General features: G+C 42.8%; 1 protein-coding gene across 1 annotated transcript in view; it reads left to right on the top strand.

The window, feature by feature from the left end:
• Positions 1-9,833: 9,833 nt before the first annotated feature.
• RNF217 (ring finger protein 217) overlaps positions 9,834-17,968 on the top strand; it is a 56,599-nt gene continuing 48,464 nt past the window's right edge. The window contains exon 1 of the mRNA XM_035110589.2: positions 9,834-9,926. Coding sequence (XP_034966480.2) covers positions 9,834-9,926 — 93 coding nt within the window. The remainder of the gene's footprint in view (positions 9,927-17,968) is intronic.

Here is a 17,968-nt window from a genome sequence, read left to right on the forward strand (position 1 = left end):
AATTGGTCTCCATCTTGAATCAACAAATCTCTATATTTCAACCAACCGGTCTCCATATTTAATCTTTTGCGAACCTTGGCCTCCAAAGGCGAGAGCCAATTTGGCGTTTTTCTTTCTAATAAATCTTTATATCTGGACCAAACCTTGAACAGTGAATTTCTAACAATGTGCCTTTTAAAACTTCCATGGGCCTTAACCTTATCGTACCACACATATGCATGCCAACCATGAACATTATCATAACCTTCTAAGTCCAAAATATCAGCGTTTTCCAATGTAAACCACTCTTTCAACCAGCAAAAGGCAGCTGCTTCATAGTAAATTTTAAAATCAGGTAGAGAGAAGCCTCCTCTTTGTTTATCATCAGTCAATATCTTATATTTGATTCTTGGCTTCTTCCCTTGCCATATAAATTTTGATAGCACCTTTTGCCATTCTTTAAAACAACTCAGCTTTTCAATTATTGGTAATGATTGAAATAAAAACAACATCTTTGGCAATACATTCATCTTAATCGTTGCTATACGGCCCAATAAAGACAATTTCAGGTTGGTCCACGTTTCTAAATCCTTCTTAACTTCATTCCATAATTTCACATAATTATCTTTAAACAAATTTAAATTTTTTGCAGTCATATACACTCCAAGGTATTTCACTTTTTAAACAAAAGATAAACCAGTTGTTTCTTGCAATTTCTCTCTCTCTTCCTTATTCAAATTTTTATCTAGTACTTTAGTTTTGGATTTATTCAATTTGAAACCTGCTACCCTTCCAAACTCTTGAATAACTTCCAGAGCCTTCTGTACACTGGACTCTGGATCTTGTAAAGTTAACACCAAATCATCCGCAAAGGCTTTAAGTTTATATTGTCTCTTCCCTACAGTTACACCTTTTATTTCATCATCTTTTCTAATCCTGTCAAGCAGGACTTCCAGGACCGATATAAAAAGCAAAGGAGAGAGAGGGCACCCTTGTCTTGTACCTTTCTCAATTCTAATCTCATCTGACACCATATTATTCACGATTATCTTAGCTTTTTGCTCTGAATAGATTGCTTTTACTCCATTCAGAAAACCATTGCCCATTCCCATTTTTTCTAAATTTCTTTTTAGAAATAGCCAAGAAATATTGTCAAACGCCTTTTCCGCATCTATAAACATAAGAATGGCTTTTTTGTTTATCTTCTGCTCCAGCATTTCCAAAATGTCAACTATATTCCTAATATTATCTTTCAAATGCCTCCCCGGAAGGAAGCCAGCTTGATCTTGATGTATAAAGTCTTTCAAAACCTTTTTCAATCTGGAGGCTAAAATGTTAGCAAATATTTTATAATCCACATTAAGTAGGGATATTGGGCGATAATTCTTAACTTGCGTTCTATCCGTGTCCGGTTTTGGTATCAGAGTGATGTAAGCCTCTTTCCAAGATTCAGGGGCCTCTCCTCCATTCAAAATTTCATTGCATAAATCCTTCAAAGGTTGAACTAACCAATCTTTCATTGTCTTATAATATGCATCTGTCAAACCATCCGGTCCTGGGGTCTTGCCCGACTGCATTTGTTGTATAGCATATTCCACTTCTTGCGTTGATATCTGTTGAGACAGTAGGGATTTGTTCTCTTCTGGGATTTTATGCAGCCCAAATTTGTCCAAGAATTGCTCCACTTCCTCTTTATTTTGATTTTCCTGTTTATACAATTGTTTAAAATACTTCTGAAAAGCTTTTTGTATCTCTGTCGGGTGCTCCAGATGCTTTCCATCTTGCACTAAACTTACAATAGTGTTCAATTTCTGCCTCTTCTTCAATTGCCATGCCAGTAACTTTCCACATTTATTTGCTGACTCAAAGGATTTCTGTTTCATCCATTTAATTTTAGATTCAATTTCTTGATTCATCAATTTAGAAAATTGAACTTGCAATGCCTTAATTTCTTTCTGCACCTGTTGATTTTTAGGATTTTCCCTCAGTTTCTTTTCTTTTTCTTTCATTTGATTTAGAATCTTTTCTTTATTTGCATTGGCTTCTTTTTTCTTTATAGCATTTTGTTGAATTAGAAATCCTCTCATCACAGCTTTGCTGGCATCCCATACAATTTTTTTCTCCGTTGTAGTCCTTAAATTTATCTCAAAATAATCTTTCAATACTTTTTGGGCTTTCTCCACTACTTTCTCATTTCTTGTTAACGCGTCATTCATTCTCCATCTGAAAGTTCCCTGGAGAGATACCCTTAGATCTAATAGTACAGCATTATGGTCGGAGCAAGTTCTTGGGCAGATCTCAACATTGTTTATTTTTGGTCCTAACTCTCTTGTAATCCATATGTAATCGAGACGACTCCACGATTGTTGAGAATTTGAGAAAAAAGTCTGGTCTTTTTCCAATGGATTTTTCAATCTCCAAGTATCAATCAGATCAAAATTTTCAATCAAATCAAAGAAAGACTTTGGTAGTCTTCCTTCTTTGGTGCAAGACTGTCTTTGTGATCTGTCCATTAATGTAGAGACCACTCCATTCATGTCTCCCATTAAGCATAATTTGTAATCCAAATAGTCCAAGAGTTTGTTATGTAATTTCTTAAAAAACTCCGATTTTCCATCATTTGGTGCATAAACTCCCAGAATCAACAATTTTTCGCCTTGCGATGAGATTTCCACTGCTACGTATCTCCCTTCTTCATCTTTAAATATTAACTTTGGCTTTAATTTTTCTTTCACGTAAATCACCACACCTCTCTTTTTGACATCATCCGAAGAGATAAATTCTTCTCCAAATTTATTATTCTTTAAAAGTCTTTGATGTGCTCTTGTAATATGAGTTTCCTGAAGGCATATTATGTCCAATCTTTGTTTTGCTAAGGTATGGTAAACTTCATTCCTTTTCCGTTTTAAATTCAAGCCATTCGAATTCCACGACAAAATCCTCAGTGACATCTCTAAATTGCTGCCGCAGCTCCTGCTCCCAAGAAGGAATCTGAATCCAACTCAATCGGGTGTCCTGGTTGGCCCGGGGTGGAGGTTGCTAACCCAACTCTTGACAACTCTCTCTCGTGTTGCTGAAGAAATTCTCTCTTCTGCTGTTCTGACCTGATCTTTATCTTTTTCTGTTGAAATTGAAAATTCAAGCCCTCCGGCAATTCCCACTTATAATTGATCCCTTGTCTCTTCAAGATGGCTACCAAATCCGAATATTGGGATCTCAGGTCCAAAAAAAATTTTGGAAGGTCTTTAAAAATTATTATTGGCGCTCCTTGCACCTTTAAGGTCTTCTCGTAGTGTAGGCCCAGAATTCTATCTCTTTGTTCTCTTGTTTGAAATGACACCAAGCAATCACTAATCAGTTTCTTGTCTCCTTTTGATTTTGCTCCAAACCTAAATGCTTTTATCATTTGTCCTTCTAGCTCTTCCTTTGATAGGTTCCAGGCCTTCACAAATTCTTCAATTATTGCCTCTTTCAGATCACTCTTCTCAATATTTGGGAACGCTCTTATCCTGAGATTCCCTTCTTTTTGACGTAGTTGTACAAAAGCTAAGTCCACTTTGGTCTTGTAGGCTTGCTTCTCCAAGTCAGGTACCTTTTCCTCCTCGAGATGGTCCAGTCTCTTCTCCACACCAGTCACCTGTGCTCTCACCTGCGCAATATCCTTAGAAATTGCACCCACTTCCTCCCGCAATTTTCGAAGTTCCTCAGTAGTCCGTTGTTGTTCTCTCGAATTTCGATCAAGAGCACTTAAGATTTGCTCCTCCAAAGTAGCAGAGATGGATGATTTTTTCTTTCCTTTGCCAGTCTCTTTGCCAGTCTCTGTTCCAGCCATACTTCCAATCAATCCAATCTCAAAGCACACAGTTCAATAAAAATTTCCACTCAGATAGTAGTCCCAACTTAGGCCTTAAGCCCTCTGTCTCAGCCAGTAGTTCAGATGTCTTTTAATCAAAGCAACAAAATAGAATATAAACCATTCAGTCTAGTGAAAGAGCAAGCCGTTCAGCGGAAAATTCCACTCAATAGATTGCTTCAAGTCAGTCAGTAAGAGCTCTTTCACCGCCAGTAGTCCAGATGTCTTTTTATCAGTGAAATAGTATAAACAAGTGGAAGCTGGCAGTCTTTTCAAGGTCAATGCTGGCACGAAAGTTCCAAACTGCTAACTTATAACACAGTCTCTGTATGCTTGCCTGTATGTTGAAACTGAAACTGGCTCATTAAAATAATTCAAGACAAAGGAACAAGGCAAAGGAACAATATTTCACACAGTCACTTTATAGCTCAAAAGTCGATACGTCGCATAGTCTATAAAATAGGGGGGGGAAACATCCTTAAATCCTCCAAGGAAAGTTGCAGGCAGATCAAAGCCTGTCAAGGGGTAAACAGAAGTTCATATGGAAATTTCTTTTGTGCCGTCACAATGGCGAACGGCTAGAGAGATCAGAACGAAGTCCCGCTTCCAGTTTGAGCAAGCAATCTCAAATGTAAATATTGCTGTCCACTGCAGGGTATTTTCCAGAGCCCTGCTCTCTTTTAGATAGTTCAAAGTCCAAGAAATAAAGTTACAAAGCTTTATGGTTAAAGTGCTGCGGAGACTGTCTTTGCTTTCAATCTTCCACAGGGGGGAGGGAAGAACCCGACCTCCATAAATTTTAGGTTCCCCTTTGACCAAATCCGTCCAAATTAGAGACTTTAAAAGCTTTTTAGATTCATTACTCACGATGGCCAGATGGTTCCATGTTGATATTGTAGATTTTGAAGGAGATTGGTTGCTGTTCCGCCGCCAGTAAACGGAGCTTCTCCTTTAAGGGAAAGCGCTGTACCCGCTGTGCCGTGCCTTCCACCTTCCCGCTCTCGGACTCTTATTAGAGCTCTTCGGGGGGAAGGGAGGCAAAAAAAAGACAACTGCCGGGTTCCCCAAGCCTTCGGAACTCTCTATCCGAAGTTTCGGGGGGCTGCGCGCTCTGCAGACCCCCCAGAACCCCTCAAAGGACTGGGAGGAATCTCTCCCACAGCCGCCGGCGCTCGCAACCAACCAGGAAGTGCTTTTTGATGTTGAGCTTCAGACCATATTTTGCGCTCTCCTCTTTCACCCTCATTAAAAGGTTCTTTAATTCCTCCTCACTTTCTGCCATCAAGGTTGTGTCATCCGCATATCTGAGGTTGTTGATATTTCTTCCGGCAATCTTAATTCTGGCTTGGAATTAAGCCTTTCACATGATGAATTCTGCATATAAGTTAAATAAGCAGGGAGACAATATACAGTACAACCTTGTCGTACTCCTTTCCCAATTTTGAACCAATCAGTTGTTCCATATCCTTTAAGGAGCAGAACCAACTATTTAAAGGTTATTTAATAGTTTAGGTGTCAGACCTCACTCTTGTTCTCTTGAGCTAAATTTCTGATGATGAAGAGACAAGGAGAAGGTTCTCAGAAACAGAGTGCAGATCTTGAAGCAGCTTCATATGGGCTATTTTCTCCTGCGTACCCTGCAGTTTTCTCATTGCATGCTGTGACCAGCTAGAATCATAAATTGATATGACCTTTGCTTGCTATTAAAATATAACTTGCTGCACACACACACACCCCAGGAGATTCCATAACATTAATGGAACTTTTAAAGGTTTACAGTAGTGTGTTGCAATGCTTCCCCCCCCCCCCAAACTAGCGGACATTTCTTTATGAAATAAGCAGAGGAGATGAAGAAGGAGAAATAAGTGGCACATTGCGTGCCATGAAAGTTCCAGAGCTAACCTGAATTTGGAAATCAAAACCAGGAAGCACCTTCAGCACCCTTTCATTTTAAGGGTTCACTGAACATCTTAGATTCTGGGTTTCCCTTCCCTTTGCTACTTCCCACGCTGTTCTTACACTACAGTATAGCGAACACCACTCAATATATGGTTAAAGAGAGTCACTTGTAGCCTGATATAGTTGACACTAGGGTAGCCTGCTTCAGGCTGGTGCCTTCCAGATGTCGTGGGCTGAAACTCCCATCAATGCCAGGCAGCATGGCCTGTAAGTCAGGGCTCCATGAAAGTCCACCGCATGCTTGTGAAAGAGTTTCCAGGGAGAACAATAACACCACAGGAACTGATGGGATTCTCCCACCCACTGGCCCCATCTCCAACCTCTGTAAATTCAGCTGAACTCTGTACAAAACTTATGGAAGCTCTACACATGTGCAAGCTGTCCACGGAGCCTTTATCCATGTGGTCTGTATCCCACAAATAGAAGCCTATGCGTATAAAGTTTCTGTGAAAATAGAAATTCCTCTGAACTTCTGTTTGTTCAGAGGAACTGCCTTGCTGCAATCACTGCTGCCCAGTCACTTGCCCTTGGTGCACCCCTCTGCTCAGAGGGAGAGAGCAAGGTGGACAGAAGATGCTCTTCCTTCTTGCTCCTATCAATACTCACTCATCGCTTAGGTAGAGGGGACAAGTGAAGATGCAGTGACTGCAAGGAGAAGGAAAAGCAGGGGCAGGACCCTTGTTAGGGAGTGGTCCTTGGCAGGTGCCCAACAATTCAGGCTCCATGCTGGTGCTGTCTACATTCGCTCCTCCCCCTTCAGCTGCTTTTTCACTCAGAGTGTCCAATTTAGATGGTCTTGGAAAAGCCAGTAAAAGGCTTCCTCTAGGCCAGTGGTTCCCAATTGAGAGTCCACCAAACCCACCCAGGGGGTACGTGGCACCATTCACATAACAAAAACTACCATAGAGAAATCAAAATTTTCAAAAGTAGGGGGTCCATGGCTTGACTTTTGAAAGGCAGTGGAATTTGCTACCAAGGAGTGTGGTGGAGTCTACTTCTTTGGAGGTCTTTAAGCAGAGGCTTGACAGGCATATGTCAAGAATGCTTTGATGGTGTTTCCTGCTTGGCAGGGGGTTGGACTGGATGGCCCTTGTAGTCTCTTCCAACTCTATGATTCTATGATTCTATGGCATGGGGTCTGGATTACTTAGCTAATTGGGAACCACTGCCCTAGGCAACTCTTTCAGAACAGCATAGCTGAGAAGGAAGAAATGGGGTCACTTATTGCAACAGGCAGTACCAGCCCCAAGGTGGCATCAGGATGAGCCCCTTGTCCAGAACACAAGCTCAGAGTGAAGCAAGGTGCTATGTCAAGCATGCACTGCCACAACCTGAGGCCACAGGTTGAATCAAAATTAGCAACTTCCTTCAGGGAAGGGCTGCAGAACACATACTTGGCATTCAAAACGTCTCAGGTCAGTTACTGACCTCTTCAGGTAGGGCTGGGAAAAATCCCTGTCCGACGTTCTGGAGAACTGCTGCCAGTCAGTGGAGGCAATACTGAGCCAGATGAAACAATGTTCTGACTCACTTTAAAGGCAGCTTCTAGTGTCCCGCCCCACCCCAACCTGCACCTGCAGTGCCTGCGACTGATGTCACCAGTAACTACATTCCATGCAGCTCGCCAACCAAAACAAGTTTAGAGGAAAGTGACTATTTAATCCCTCAGAGCTGTTTCCTTTAATCAGTGAAAGAATCTGAACAGCCTGGAGCATCATGACGGAGGTGATGGAACTAGACTTGCTGCAAGAGTAAACGTTGTGGTTTCTACCTATTTCATACTTTGTGTAATATTCTTTTGACTAAGTAGTATAGCAGCAGAGAGTGTGTTTAAGGGGTGCTTAGAGTTTGATCCCCACGTTAAGCAATTTCACCTATGCACAGGGAATGGACCATAACCCCCCACATAAGTGGGGATACGCCTGTACTGGCTAAAGGTATTGCATAATTGTAGAGACAGCCCAATGACTGCAGCTTTCAAACTTTTCAAACTGACTTATCTGCTGAGGAACCACCACTCCGCATATTCAGGGGACTCTAGCATCATGTTCTAGGGTTGCCAAGTCTGTCTCCAATCTGAAATGTTAGCAGTTTAGCTGCCTTCTCAGGTTCTTCTGGGGAAGGACTAAAAATCTCAGGATGAGTGCACAGAATCAAGGGAACAGACTTGAGAGCATATTACTTTTAATTTTGTCCTTTCTACATCAATATTTACCTTAGCACTCAGGCTATGTTCCCTTTCTCATCTGACCCCATTATCTAACCTATGAACAGGTCCTGCCCTCCCATGAGGTGAGGAGATGAGGCAGCCACCTCAGGCATCAGATCTGGCCTCTTCCATGGCTACCCACCAGTGCAGCCACCGTCTCCACACCCACCTGCCACTGCCGCCTCCCCTAAGCCCAGCTGCCACCTATATCTTAACTCCCGGATGAGTCTCAGGATGTGGGTCCTGTCTGACAACTCACTGAAGCCACATGTAAACATGTAGAACATACCCAAAACTATCATGGGTTTGTGCACTGATTAGTGTAGGTGGTTAGGTTGTCTATCAGGGAAGCTTATCTGCTCTTCTTGATCATCTCCTTGAAGAATCTCTGCTGGTTTTCTAATGCTCTCATAACTCCCCAGATGAGTTTTTAAACCGCCGATTAAGTATTCTGAACCATAAGTGGCTAATCCAGAGCCAAATTGAAATTAACTCCACTTTTATTGCCTGAATAGGGTCCTTCGTCAAACAGGGCGGTCCTGAGAGTCAGCATACTGCTTACTTCAAAACTGGCTCTTTAGATAATGTAGCAACAAAATCTAAACACTGTCAACAGTCCTGTGCATTCCAAGCAAGTAAACCCTATACTCTCCTAGATTTGGTTTCCCTAAGGCAGCAGCTGAAACTGCTCAAATTTCTCCAGACTCCACAATAACAATGCCCTCCTGTCTACAGCAAAGCTTTCTTTTCTGAACGGGGATCAAAGAGACTATGTCAATTCTTTCTGTTGATACACAGATTAAATAAGATCAGTAAGCTTAATGTGTGGGCCACCACAAGTAAATTCAGGAAACGAGGAATGTGCAGCAGACCACAACTTAGTGAACTAATGTATTGCATGGGTTCAGGAGTGAGAATAATAGAGAGTCTCTGGTTTCAAGAGGAAATCCCGCAGCCAAATACATCTGTATTGACACCTACCTCAAGAGAAATAGCATTTCAGGAAATGGGCTTGTTAGGGGTGGGCATCTAAAAAAATTGAGTAAATAGCCACATTCTTGTTTTCCTTCTTCATGCTTCTCAACAGGATTTCCTTCTTCCATCACGAGGAACTCTTCGGTTCAGTAGCAGGAATAATTTCCTCTTTCTTACTTGAAAGAGAAGGCAAAACAGAGATCAGGAGCTTGGGACACAGACAGCACTTTAGTCAGGAAGAGGAGGAAGATTACTAATGACAAGCTGCTGTTATTTATTTGCACTCCTCTTTTATCTATGAATAGTATTAGAGAACATAGCTTCCAGAATTACATACACATGTTAGCACATTAGCATCTGCAATTCCACATTATAGTTATGTTTGAACCTACACTAGTCGAGACAATTGTGGTCATTTCCAAAGGAAACACAGGCTCCCTATGTCACATTCAGAATTCACATATCTCATTTGGCCAGATGGAATATACCCATTTACTTATTTTAAAGAACGTTGATAAACCACTTAATATTCCCCCAAACCACTTATGCTAGAGCCAGTGTGGTGCATTCTGGAGATTACAGTGCTGGACGGAGACCTGAGAGACCAGGGTTCGAATTCTCTACTCAGCCATGAAGCTCACTGGATGCCCTTGGGTCAACCACCACCTCTCAGCTTCACCTAACGCACAGGGTTGTTTGTGAGCGTAAAATGGCGGGGGAGGGGACAGACAGGGAGAACTGTCCATGCCACCTTGAACTCTTTGGAGAAAAGGTGGGCTATAAATGCAATATTGTTGCACACACCACCCCAACATCCAAGTAGTATGAGATTCCTGGAGTTCCAGGCACTTACCTGTCATGAACTGGCACAATGATGGGGACAAGGAAGAGGATCCTGGTGAGGGGTGTAGCTGGGACTGGGGCACACGGAGGCAAGCAGGGGATGGGGAAGTAAGTATTCACAGGGTGATAGAGGATGGCAAGGGATGGGGTCAGTGCACAGGAACCAGGGCAGCAGGACCCAGAGCCAGAGGGGCCCCTGTCTCCACAAACACAGTGGGCTCTGAGGCATAGGGAGCAGCAGGAGTGGTGCTTTAGGAGGCTGAGGCAGGCAAGGCCCCACAGGCCAGCTCCCTGGCTGGCCAGGTGGGGCTCGCTAGCTCTGGGAGGAAGTGTGTGATTCCTCAGCTGCAGTGGGCTTGGAGCAGGTGAGGGTCACCTGCCTCATCAAGCCCAGGTGCTGCAATCAGCACACAAAGTACAGAAGGGAAGCAGAGCAGAGGGTGCTGCTCAACTGCTCATGTTGCTGGACCTTGACTTGGATGTTCCTGTACCTCCACAGAACTGTGCTTTGGGTTTGACTCTGGATTGTATCCTGGCTGCTGGACTTCAGACCTGGATTGACCCTGGACTGTGTCTTTGGACTTTGCTTGTTTAGATTGAACCTCAGACTTTGGACTTGGCGTACTGACTAGCTGCCAGGGGTCGTATTTCCTTTTGGATTGTGGTTTTGTCTTCATGATATATGGTTTATTCACATGTATATGCAACCTGAGCCTATGATGGAGGGGCTCACAGCATTAACACCCAAAAAGTCTTGTTTCTCCCATAACCATAGCCTTGGGATTCAAACAGAAATAAAATATTGCTCTCAATGTTGTTCGGACTCTCTTTCTCTCCCCCTCCCTCCCTCCCTCCCTCCCCATCTTGCTGATTTACCTTTAGGTCACATCACTACCACTTTTCAACTCTAAACTTGGGCTTTGTATTTCTAACTTTCTCCCAGGTGATCACTGCAACACAGGAAGCTAGCCTGGCTTATATTTTAACATAGCAGGATCCAGGGGTTAAGAAGATTTCACATACAACCTACTTCCTCCCCTGCAAACTCCAAAACTCAGAACGGTATGTATGTATATATGTGTGTGTGTGTGTGTGTGTGTGTGTGTGTGTGTGTGTGTGTATGTACAGTATGTATTATAAAGTGGTGTTGTATCATCTAAGAAACAAAGAATAGATTTGAAAAATACAGCAATGCAACCTTTGCACCAATTTAAAAAAACTTGTTTTTTCATGTTTAGATTTATTTTCCTTGTTGCTACTGCAGAACCCCCTCCTCCATAGGGGGGTGGTGGAGATTATTCAAGTGTATGGAGGGGGAATTAATACAGCCGAAGGACACTTTGTCCCCTCTACGCCTTCAGTTGCTCCTTGATGAAAGCTGTAGCAAGGGTTACAATGATGCTTCTGAAGCCTGAGGCAGAGCTCAGAATATTGGGTTTTAAAGTTGTAACTCCCCCCCCCCCCGGTGAAACATTTCAACATACAGTAATACTTCTATCTTTACAGTACTTAGTTGTTGTCAGAAACAGTAGAAACTGCAATACTGTATCTGGCAAACTTTCTGGAGAATATGTCATTTGTCAGATGGATTTGGGTCAGAGATGGGCGAGGATAAAGGGAAACAAGTACAGAAGCTAACCAACACTGTGGATATAAATAAAGTCTGGATAACAAGAGAGACTTTTGGATAAGGGAAGTTTTACCAAGCTGGTTGACTGGAAATCAGATTGTGCAAGTGAACGCAGGGCCATGATTTCTCGTAAAGAGAGAAATGTTTTGTCCCTAGAATGGTCTATTATTGATACCTGACATTTCTCTTATCTATCTAATATAAAACAAAACACTCTGAAAAACATTTTTCACTCTGAAACAACATCTGGCTCTTTTGGCAGGCTGTGTAAGGCTAAGCAGCTTAAATCTGGGACGGAAAATGTTTCTCTAATAATCCGCTTATTTGCGAGTGGCCTAAAGAACCAGACAAACGCTGGCCTTATTGATTAACCTGTCTGATTTTAATTATATTGCTTTTTACAGACCCAATTGCATTTTTAGTGATGTGATAAAACTGCATCTCTCATCAACTACCCATACATTTCAATTTTAAACAAATACTGTAGTTGTAAACACATTTGAGACAGACTTCAAAAATCCCACTAAAATCTCTGGGAATTTTAGAAGCCTAACCAACAAGATGGTTGGACAGTGTTCTTGAAGCTATGAACATGAGTTTGACCAAACTGCGGGAGGCAGTGGAAGACAGGAGTGCCTGGCGTGCTATGGTCCATGGGGTCACAAAGAGTCGGACACGACTAAACAACAACAACTGTATGCAGGGCTGTGGAAAATATATTTTACAGGTACTCTGAATCAAAACCAGTGCTTGGCAACCCTAAATGTTTTCCCAGGATCTGAGGATCGGGATCACGCTTACCCTCCTGGGTTAGGTGGTTTAGACTAGCCAATAAACCAGGGGTCGGCAAACTAAGGCCCAGGGGTCGGATCAGGCCCAATTGCCTTCAGGATCCGGCCCGCGGACTGTCAGTGGATCAGAGCGGGGATTCTGTTTGTTCGGGCTGCACCATTTCCCCCCCCTCTCCCTCATACACACCGCGGCGGCACCTCCTCCCTCCCTCCCTCCCGGCTTCTCACCGCCCTGCCTAGAGGAGGAAGGGGGCTGGGCTGAGCTGGCTGAGCACCATTTTAACCAACCCCTCTCCAGAGCCAGACCTTTCATGCCGCTCGTCTTCCACCCGCTGCCGCTGCCCTGGTGCTCCTGTGGGCCAGAGAGCAGAGCGGATGAGCTCCCTCTGCCTACCCACAAGAAGAAGTAGCAGAGGTGGTGGCGGTGGTGGCAGCCCCTGGGAAGGTAAGTGCAGCAGCTGCGGCTGGGGTTGGGGGGGAGGACTACTTGCCCCCCTCGCCTCTTCTTCCAGCTCTCCCCCCCCCAGTGCTGCTTCTCCGGCCCACCACAAGGTGGGACAGTGGACCGGCCTGCAGCTAAAAAAAATTTGCCAACCCCTGCAGTAAACCATTCAGGTTCAAGCATAGCTCAGTTGGTTAGGGCATGGTGCTGATAATGCTAAAGTTGCAGGTTCAATCCCTGTATGGGACAGTTGCATATTCCGGCATTATAGGGCATTGGACTAAATTATCCTAAGGCTTCCTTCCAACTCCACAATTCTATGACTTTAAATCCTATGGTGGGAGGGGGAACAGGAGGTCCATTTGGCTCATAGTCCCAACATTTACCGGTAGCAACTTGATTTATTTTTTATTTTTTGGTGTTTGGAAAGTTTTGCAACTTCTTTTTATGCACATCAGGCTGAAATGTGACACACATTATCGGAACTTTTAAGCAAATAAAATATTTCCTTTGGTTAAAAAGAAAATGTTTGTTGATAGTTATCCATATTAAAGAGTTAAAATGTTAATAGCTTGGTATAAGGCCCAGCCCCTTCCACTCTGAGTGGCTGTGAAGTAAACCCCTTCCATTCTCTTTGGCAGGAATGCCATGCTGAAGTAGTCTGTTGATGAAGAGGGTGCCCTGGCATCAGAAGCCAGTCTATCCACCATTTGCATTTATTTATTTATTGAATTTATATACCACCCTATAGCCGGAAGTCTCAGGGTGGTTCACAAAAAAGATCACAATACAGGTGAAACTCGAAAATTAGAATATCATTGAAAAGTGCATTTATTTCAGTAATGCAACTTAAAACGTGAAACCAATATATGAGATAGATGCATGACATGCAAAGCAAGATACGTCAAGCCTTTATTTGTTGTATTGTAATTATTTGTCTTTAGGCAGGTCAATTATTAATGGAACGTAATTAATGAAATGTAATAGTGATGTTTATTTTTGTATTATTGTAAATATTTGTTTTATTACTGTGGAATTTCCAAAAGAAAGCATTTGTAAAAATTAAAAGAAAAATTAAAAATAAAGTTGCATTACTGAAATAAATGCACTTTTCGATGATATTCTAATTTTCCGAGTTTCACCTGTATATAAAATCAAAAACTGGAAGAGTGTGCAGCTTTCCTTTCCCCCTCCACTTATTGTGATCTGCTGCTTCAGCTAGGGGGGCTTTGGAGAAGGGGAGGGGGAAGATTGAGGGGCAGCTTTGCCATCACCTTGTGTCCCAAGCCTATCCATGGGTACTTGAGTACATATTGCCCTGGTGGATCATAAGAGCAGACCTGCTGGATCACACCAAAGGCTCATCTTCATCCAACATCCTGTGGCCAGCTAGATGACTATGGGAAGCCCACAAGCAGGACCTAAATACAACAACACTTTATATACTTGTGAAGCAGCTGGCATTCAGGAAAGTAGAAGCAGAACACAGCATTCATGGCTAGCAGCCATAAATCATAAAGTGTTATATTTTATAGTAGGATCATAAATGGATGGCATCTTAACATACCAAAGTAGTAAGGCCTTCCATACTCAGTCTACATCCATAACAGAATGCTGAAGTTCAGTTCATACATAATTAACTTGCATCTATTATACATTTGAATTTCACAAGTAATTCACAAGCTTTCTGTATTGCCAAGTCTGTACCATTGGGGCTCTATCCATAATTTGCCCTGTTAATTGACAATAAATTCCCCATCTATATGGTCATATGCACAGAATACTTGATAATGAAAGAGTGGTTTCTTCGTCGATGGGTGATATATAATAACAAATTTCCTGAAGAGTGATGCCTGCAAAAAAAAACTGCCAATCATTTTAGGTAGTTTATCAGTAGTCTGACTGCAACCCTTGCTACTGCCTAACTGCAGAATTTAAGAGAGCAAAGCTGCTGCCTGCAACCCTTGCTACATCCTAATGCCAGGGACAGCTGTGCATGCCAAAATTCCTGCATGTTGGGCTGCTGTTGGAGACGCAGAAGAGACACCAGATAAAAAGCTGCCAACCCCTAGTTACAGAGTTTGTCCATATTTGAGCATTATTTAGCTGTTCATCCACCCCCCCCATTCAGATTAGACAGGATACTCCATTCCACACACATCATAGTTTCCCATTTTCAACTGGCTGGCAACACTCTTGAGGCTATTAAGCAATCAGATCTCATTTAGCCATGCAGTTTTTGTTTGCTTGTCCCCTTACAGCACAGGTTGGAATCTTACAGCCCTAGGGCCACATGTAGTTTTTTGCTTAATTCTGGTGGCTCTTGGTAGCAAGAAGAGGGAAATGGGGGAAAGCAGAGAGACAGACAGACAGACACAGGGAAAAGAAAACATGCACCCTACCCCTGACTAAGGGGTGTTGTTTAATTGTTATTTTGTGTCCCAAACCTCTCACTTCTTCATGTCCTCTATCCTCACCTGTGCTTCCACCTCTCCCCCTTGCCAATTCACACTCCATTTTCTGCTTTCTCCCTTCTCCTTCCTTTTTTTCTCTTCTTCCACCAAGCAACACAAGCATTTCCTCTCATTTGGTTCAAATCTGGCTTATGAGCTCTGGAAAGGTGGCTTCATTCATCAAAACTTCCAAATATGCTCCTCACACCTACTACTCCCACATCTTTTTTTTCCTGTGCAGTCACACACACCTACAGTCTTGTTTTCTTGAAGAGATTTTGCTCCCCAAGAGTTGACTTTCTCAATATATTTTTTTGCTTCTGCAGACATCATGTTTCTCTTGAGCATGGCACAATACCTTCCTCCTCTTCTTCATGGCAGCTAAGGCTACCTAATGATTGGCAAACATCCCCACATTTTGCTGCTGCTTGGAACAATTGGTATAGCCATTACCAACAGCTACTGGAAAAATGAAGGGGAGGAGAACGCAAAGGTGCTGCACAGATGGCATCGTTTCGCTCAATGGATTTCAAATTAAAATGTGCCTTAGGGGCAAGATATATGCACAACTGAATAAAATTCATCTCTTGAAAAATTATGGTAAACATAGAAATGAATACATATATAGAATACCACATCATATGCTAGCTATTCTCTGTATTACTTGGGAAGGAATTACAGATCAGTGCTGGAGCATATGCTAATTATGCAGAAAGTCCTAGGCTCCATCTAGGTGAAAGGTGGTCAAGAAGCAAGGTTGGGGCAGACCTCCACTTGAGACTTTGGAACATTGCTGCCTGCCAAAGGAGATATAAATGTTACCTGAAAACATAACATGCAGTTATGATTACAGGTAGGTAACCGTGTTGGTCTGGCATAGTCAAAACAAACTAAAAATATATTTTCTTCCAGTAGCACCTTAGAGACCAACAAAGTTTGTCATTGGTATGAGCTTTTGTGTGCATGCTGGTATGAGCTTTTGTGTGCATGCACACCTCTTCAGGTGTTGGTTAGTCTCTAAGGTGCTACTGGAAGATTATTATTTTTTTGCAGTTATGAGTTGGTGCTGACAACAAGCAAGGTGGATGGGTTCATCTATTATAAAGGTTCCTACACTCTGGTCTGTGGACCACCTGTGGTCCACGCGCTTCCTTCAGGTGATCCGTGGTGTGTCTGTAGGTTTGTGCTTGAAGACGGCAGACAGCATATCCCTTGCATTAATGCTCTCATGGATTTTAACTGTATTTTAATTGCTTCTTTTATTTCTTATATTGCATTTTATTACTCTGAGTTACAAAGATGTCTGCAAATGATACATGAAGGTTGGTGGCAACAACCCCGCCATGAGGGAATCCCTTGCAGGTGACCACAGTGTCTGGAGACAGACAGGTTGTATATCCAGAGGAGGAATGACTGCTGGGAGGAGTGCAGAGAGAATAAACGCCATAGTGCATCTGCAGCAGCACAACTGGATGCCTTCATCTGCCCCAGCTGCAACAAAACATGTCTCTACCACATTGGTCTCTACAGCCACAGCAGGCACTGTAATTCAACAGTTTGACTTTACTCCCAATGGCACACTCCTCCATTGTCTCCCAAGACAGAAGGGTACCAACAATTTTGTTAGTTTGAATTCTATTGAATACAAATTGTAATATAATAAAATGCAATATATAAGAAATAAAAGAAGCAATAAAAAATAATGACCATGCTGCATCTAGCACACTGCATTACACTTGTTCAGGGAGGAGAGGACTATTAGCAGCTACTAACCATTATGGGATGCGGGTGGCACTGTGGGTTAAACCACAGAGCCTAGGGCTTGCAGATCAAAAGCTCGGCAGTTTGAATCCCCACAATAGGGTGAGCTCCCATTGCTCGATCCCAGCTCCTGCCAACCTAGCAGTTTGAAAGCACATGAAAGTACAAGCAGATAAATAGCAGGAAGGTAAACGGCGTTTCCATGTGCTGCTCTGGTTCGCCAGAAGCTGCTTTGTCATGCTGGCCACATGACCTGGAAGTTGTATGCTGGCTCCCTCGGCCAATAACGCAAGATGAGCGCTGCAACCCCAGAATCGGTCACAACTGGACCTAATGGTCAGGGGTCCCTTTACCTTTACCTAACCATTATGGCTATGCTCTACCTCCACAATTGGAGATAGCAATATTCCCGAATGCCAGTTGCTGGAAACCAAGGGAGGAGAGAGGGAGCTTGTGCTTGTGTTCTATTCGCTGGTTTCCCATAGGCATCTGGTTAACTACTGCGAGAACAGGATGCTAGACTAGATGGACCATTGGCCTGATCCAACATTATGTTCTCAATTACAATAGGCAGAAAAATCATTAAGTGGTCCACCAAGCCCCTCGTAATTTTCAAGTGGCCAGTATGGGAAATGTTTGGGAACCACTGATCTATTATTTAATCAATGTCCAAATTCTCCACCCACCTACCGGTATATACTGTATTGCCATTGTCCAGCAATGTGGCCTGGGAATGCTTTCTATTTCAAGGGTGGGATATAAAGATATACCGTAAATATTAAAAATCAATTAACCAATAACATGAATGGGTTGCGACTTAAAATGAGCTCTTTTTCGAGTTTTTCTTTTCCGATAAGCAAACACAACAGTGTGTGGTACTTGTCTGTGCACACACAAAGGAAATGAATTTTATTTCTGCAGAGAATGTGTGTGTGGGGGGGGGAGTATTACTGCTGTCACTGTGGGGAACCTGTCATCAGTCCCAGATACCATGGCCAATGGTGGGGGGTGATAGGAGTTGTAATCCAGCAACATCTGGAGGTTCCCAAGCCATGATCTTTGTGATGGGGGTC

Source organism: Zootoca vivipara, chromosome 3 (genome assembly GCF_963506605.1).
Source record: "Zootoca vivipara chromosome 3, rZooViv1.1, whole genome shotgun sequence".
NCBI lineage: Eukaryota > Metazoa > Chordata > Lepidosauria > Squamata > Lacertidae > Zootoca > Zootoca vivipara.